At 41.5% G+C, this 5,906-nt stretch overlaps 1 protein-coding gene across 1 annotated transcript in view; it reads right to left on the minus strand.

The window, feature by feature from the left end:
• LOC118431658 overlaps positions 1 to 2,023 on the minus strand; it is an 11,910-nt gene extending 9,887 nt beyond the window's left edge. Inside the window, exons 1-4 of the mRNA XM_035842900.1 lie at positions 1,723 to 2,023; positions 1,082 to 1,569; positions 633 to 721; positions 293 to 442 (exon numbers count right to left, since the gene is read on the minus strand). Coding sequence (XP_035698793.1) covers positions 293 to 442; positions 633 to 721; positions 1,082 to 1,569; positions 1,723 to 2,015 — 1,020 coding nt within the window. The 5' untranslated portion in view covers positions 2,016 to 2,023. The remainder of the gene's footprint in view (positions 1 to 292; positions 443 to 632; positions 722 to 1,081; positions 1,570 to 1,722) is intronic.
• Positions 2,024 to 5,906: the final 3,883 nt, after the last annotated feature.

Genomic DNA, 5,906 nt, shown 5'->3' on the forward strand with positions numbered 1-5,906 from the left:
ACTGATTAACGCACACCTCTGTTAACTGCACGGAGTACCAAAACTGCTGCGATCCAGCTAGATGACTTTGCATTATTGCACCAGCCGGATAATTGAATGAAATTCACTGGCAAATAGGCCGTGCAATCAAGTGGCTTCTACTGTATAACAAGCTGAAAGGTAACTTTGGTTATTTCTTTTAATAATGATTATACAAAGCAAGAATATTGTAAGAGGTTTAGTAGCGAAGCGGCTACTTCAGTGTACTTAATGTTGATTCTCACCACAGAATACATTACTACAACTTTGTTACTCTTTTGCACTGAAAACTAGTGTCAACAGTGTTGACTGTAAGTCTCAAGAAATCAGTCAACGGGTTGAAACTCACCAAGTAGTGGCCAGGCATGTTACTTGGGGCTGCGTTGTCGGACGTTGCAGCGATGTGTGGCTTTGTGTCCATCCGCTATAGTGGTGACAGAGTCCATGATACATTTGTGTTTCAAGCTTAATCATTAACGGTAACTTTGATTTTTTTGTGATTGTATAAACCAAGAATCTTCTTGCCTTGATCTCACTTCCTTACCCTGAAAAGTGATGACAAAACTGTTTACTGTAAGTTTCAAATGAACCAGTCAACATGTGCTGAAACTCACCGAGTGGTGGCCAGAGATGGTGGCGGCTGCTGCAGTTCTCTTTCCAGCCAGACGGTGGCGCTGTGGAGCCAGGGACGGCAGCTTGATGGCTACAGAGTATAAAATGTAGAGGGATGTATAAGTATCCACAGTATGGCTGCGAGGGAAAAAAAATTGGCAACCTGGCTATTACTTTCACATGTCAAACTTGTATGTTAATTTAATAACTATTTGCCAAATAAAAGGGAACTCTATGGCAATATTGTGAATATAGTTACAGTGTTTCCTGCTTGCACTTTCTGGAAAAAGAAAGAAAAGGTTTGACTCAGTTCACTAGTGGAGGTTTGTGTTAGGATTTGGTGAGACTGCACAGTTTCTAAATCCACCTGGATCATGTTATACTGAAGGGCTAATAAATCAGGAGTACAGAGTAGAACTCTATACTTAAACACAAAGTTTCCAACTCTCACCAGTCCTGTCAGAGGAGAGATCCAAGTCGGCTGCTAGCTTCAGTCTGTTTGCGCGGAAGTCCAGATCTGCCATGGTGATGTAGACGGCCTCATCGTGATCATCAGGCTCAGGTTTCACCTGGTACCGCGCCTTCTCTGCCCCCTGCATGTCGTGGGTGCGGTGGTTCCGTCCTCCAACCAGGCCGGGCTGTGCGGGCGCTCTACGGGTCGACTTATCGGACAGGTCCTCGCCAAACATGGCCGTGGTGCAGACCGATCGGAACAGCTGGTGTTCGTGGCTGAAGGGCACGGCGTTGTGGCGCTCCTGCTCGAGTTGGTGGAGCTTTTCCTGTGCGCGGACTTTCTTACCTCGCTTCTTAGTCGGCATCTTTGAGGTGCTGAGGTCCTCCCCAAACATCTGGGTCTGCAGTTTGTGGTGGTACAGTCTCTCCGCGTGATCGTCTAAGGTTCTATCCAGCTCCTCTTCTGTGGGGGATGATCTCATGTATCTTCAGATACAAAAAAGGGAAAAGTCAGTGCACTGAATAGGGCTTTAATTTGAGTACAGCAGATGAGGTACACATCCCTACTATAGGTTAACACAAGACTTCTGGAGCAAGTCCCTGAATAATCTAAGATTCATGATAACTCAAAGGGTGCACCTGTTTGGCATGTTGTCTGAGAATCCTCTGGCTGGAATGTACTCAGGTCTGTGCCCAGCCTTCAGGTGACGATCGGCTTCTTCACAGGAGTCCATCACCTCGTTCATGTCCACACCGAGGACCTGGGGGGCCTTGCCGAGGACCTGGGGGGCCTTGCGGAGGTTTCTGCGGCCCTTACGGGTCTGGCGCTCGACATCCTGTGGCGCCTGGTTGGCTGGCTTGGGGTTGGAGGGAGGGTTGGGGACACGGTACAACTCATGGGACTGACGGATCTCTTGTAGTCTTCTGTACATGGTGAATGGGGCCTGGAATAGAAAATAGTTTGTACTCTAACATCAATCAAGTTTGAAGAAAACTGCTAGAAACTTTGCTCTTTAAGGTCAAACTGCCCACTTTGGATTTTTCTCTCTTTAACTCTTACTTTCCATGTTCATAATCCAGTTGGTCTATACCCTGTACATGTAAATAGTGTAAAACAGTTTAATGCTTTACTTTCCTTATTGTTTTTACTGTGGTATGTTGTTCTATGGTCTTGATAAAAAGTCAGATTTCATAAACTTTACAACAGGACATTGTCCAGCCTTTCTTCTAATACTTTCATCACCACATAAAGAACTTATACAGCAGAAAAAAGCTAACTAGTTGCTGATACAATGTTTTTATCCTGGTTGAAAGTATCAAGGAAATCTTAACTCTCTACACTTCTCAGTTGATGTTCAGAGAAGTCAAAGACATTATAAAGGCAACAGAAACAAGGCTCCACCCCTGTGGCATCGCCAAAAATTCTAGCACTGAGTAAGAAACTGGTCTAGCAATGAAGCTGAAGCTTTAGAATTATACTTTAGCGGTAATGGCTGTAGGAAAATGTCCTTCCTGACATGGTATCAACGCTTTGTTTTTACCTTTTCATAAAATCACAGAACCAACACCTACCTTGACACGAAAAAGGACACAATTTCAACCAGAAAACCAGCATTTTCCAAACTGAATGTAACAATCAGTAACATGTTTTATCCTACCATGTCTTACACTGAACTGCCTACTCAAGTCAACTACCACTGTCATACCCTAACAAACAACAGGCGTCAAATAACTGGACATCGGTAAGTTCCAAAATCATTCATACTATAGAACACAAAACCTGCAAGTGTGTATTTTTCCAGACAAATAAATAAGCGGTGACCGAGACTTGTATTGTAGAAAGTTAGTAATCCATAACCGCCGACAAAAACAACAAATTATCATCTTTTATATCATTTATCTAAGTAGTACATTGTACAGAAATTGTCATGTATCAGTCACCCATTTTCCTGGTCTTTATAAACAGGCTGAAGCCGTCTTTCCTGGATGGAGTATCAAGGTATAAACCACGATCAAAGCTCGAATATTTTTGCTTGTCAACACCGTAAAACGTTAGCGAAAAAACATTAACGTTATGTACTTCAATAGTACAGGCACATTTTTTCTGATAAAACTTTCCTCCTTAACTTCTGACTTTAACATAGAAGTCATTTTACCTTATTTGACTTCTCAGTCCAAACCGTTGTACTTTATAAAGAAGGAAAGAGAAAACTGAGCCTCTAATTGTCAAGGAAAATGTTCTGCTACTTTTCTTCTAGTGCCGTGATTTTCAGATGATAAACACTTACCTTAGTCTCAAACAAAACGTGCTGAGTTGTGGTAAACTTGTGGAGTTGCTGCAGAAGGGTATATGTGGTGTTCCTAAGACTTCTGTCCTGCTACAATCTTCTTAAATTGAGTCTGTCATCGCTGTTAAGGCTTGTTTCTGTCTGTCGACTCTCCGGCGTCAACAGTTGCAGTCGTCAATATGGCGGCTCCTCAGACAGAAGCTCTCACGTCAAAGGTCGTCCTTTTGACGCCGTTAAACTCTACTTCTTACCAACTTAGCCCGGTCCCATGGTGGTGGTAGATGCAGTAATGTCTAAACAATATTTGATACGCTTTTTGACGGTTAACACGCCGTCTGACTGCTGAGATTGTGAGTTTTAGCACGAGCACGACTGGAACACGGCCGCACTCGGCTGAGTTGTCCCGGTATCCTAGCCGTGACGTCACGATTGTTCGAACAATCAGGTTGCCTGGCAACGGGCTCAAGTTACGGCAGGATGTAACCAATAAACAAACTGCCTGGCAATAAAACAAACAAAATTACATATTATATAAGTTAAAATCAATAGAAATGAGAATAATGTAGCTAATATAATAGAAACTATCACGGTAATATGTCTTGGGATGTCTTGCGATAATTAAATCTGTTCTATTTGGATGTAAGTTAGATGACATAACTGAACTTTAGATAGTGATTTTTATACGTGGAAATAAAAACTTACAGTCACACAATTTACAGGGATTCTGTTTATTGACGTGTCTTAACCTCCTACACAAGCAACAGAGTTGACATACGGGGCACCAACAGCAAGCCTCGCTCCCCAGGCGTGGGACCAGCGTTTACTAATGGCACACTGAGAAAGGTTGTCCTGTCCTTGGTGCTGAAGGACTCCCTTACAATAAACACTGGTATCAGCCTGCGTGGTACAGACGGACACAAAACGTTCAATAACACAAATCTAGGGCCAAATGGAATTACAAACACTTCTGATTTGTTATTCTGATTATGTGTCTTATTTTGGCTGGAACTTTGGGGCAATTCAGTCATGTCTAGCCAGCTGCAATACCGTTGCCAACCGCTAGAGGTCGTGCGCTTATTAGCGTTGCTACGCGGTAGGCCACAGCTAATAAATTTTATGGATGACATCACCACTCTCATTAATTTTCGCCTGGTTTCAGGAAAAAATGAATTTTTCTTCTTCGGGGATGGTCAAGATGACGAGAAAGTACGAAAATAGGCAAATGTGTTGTGTTGTAGCCTAATGATTGTACTTGAAAAGGTGACAATAGCGAGATAGCCATGACTGTAGTTATACTAGTGAAACTAAGTTGGATAGTTGAAAAAAGTGGTGTAGATTGTTGTGGTCTGGTGCCAGATATTTGTCATAACATTACATAAGCGGATGGACAGTTGGATAAAAAGACATGTAGAGAGTCACATAAGGTCTCCAAGCAGATGTTAGGAATAAAACAACGTGCTGTTTTCTGAGTGACGCTCGGGCTTCCCTGACATTCCCTTATGAGCGGACGAATTGTTCTGTCTAAGGCTACATAACTCCAGATGCACATATATATCCAAAAACTTACCATATCCTTCAAAAAGAACTACATGCAGAACAAGTCAGTCTTATCAGCACAAACATGTTCCATATGGAGGTAAAACACTTCAAGTATGTACAACGCTAGGCTAGTTATTATAGTATGTATAAATCATCATAGAGGAAATCTTGCTCCTCGTAACAGAAGGGTATAACGCACACATCTAACGAAACTGAGAAGCCACGAAGTGTTTTGTAACCGTTAAGCCTACCGCAGACACAATATGTTCTTATTGTCATGAAGTTGTTGGTAAATGTGTTATGGCGACAACTTAAATTCAAGAGCGACATTCTCTCATATAACTTTCTTTTTATATTTCAGCCATACCATAGGTATGGTGAAATATATTGTATTCGTAATGTTTCTTTCTTTCTTTCTTTCTCCTGTCAAATCTTCAAATCGAATCAACTCCGCCATTTTTTAACCGATTGACTTGAAATTTGGCACAATGGTAGAGTAAGCCAATACCCCTAGGTGTTTTTTTCATTTTTTTCATATCTGCCTTTAAAATGATTTTATTGAGGTTTTTGTCAATTTTTATGTATATTTCGGGCTCCTGTACCCTGGTATTACAGCCGAATGACATAAAATTTGGTACAGAGGTGCCTTGATCATATGCTCACCTAGATTCAATAATAGTTTTGGCAGACGGTACAAAGAAATGCTTAATTCTGCGATTTTTGGCCATTTTTTGACCAAAAAAGGACATTTTTGGCTCCCGTAGCCTCGTTTTACAACCAAATGATCTGAAATTTGGTATAAAAGTGCCCTTCAATTATGTGCACATAAATTCAATAAAAGTTTTCCCATACGGTACAACAAAATGCTTAATTTTGCGATTTTATGGCCATTTTTTGACAAAATTTGGACATTTTTGGCTCCTGTTCCCTCGATTTACAACCTAATGACCCGTAAATTGGTAAAGGGGTGCTCTAGATATCTATTCAAATGACCCA

The sequence above is a fragment of the Branchiostoma floridae genome, chromosome 15, assembly GCF_000003815.2.
Source record: "Branchiostoma floridae strain S238N-H82 chromosome 15, Bfl_VNyyK, whole genome shotgun sequence".
In the NCBI taxonomy this organism is placed as follows: domain Eukaryota; kingdom Metazoa; phylum Chordata; class Leptocardii; order Amphioxiformes; family Branchiostomatidae; genus Branchiostoma; species Branchiostoma floridae.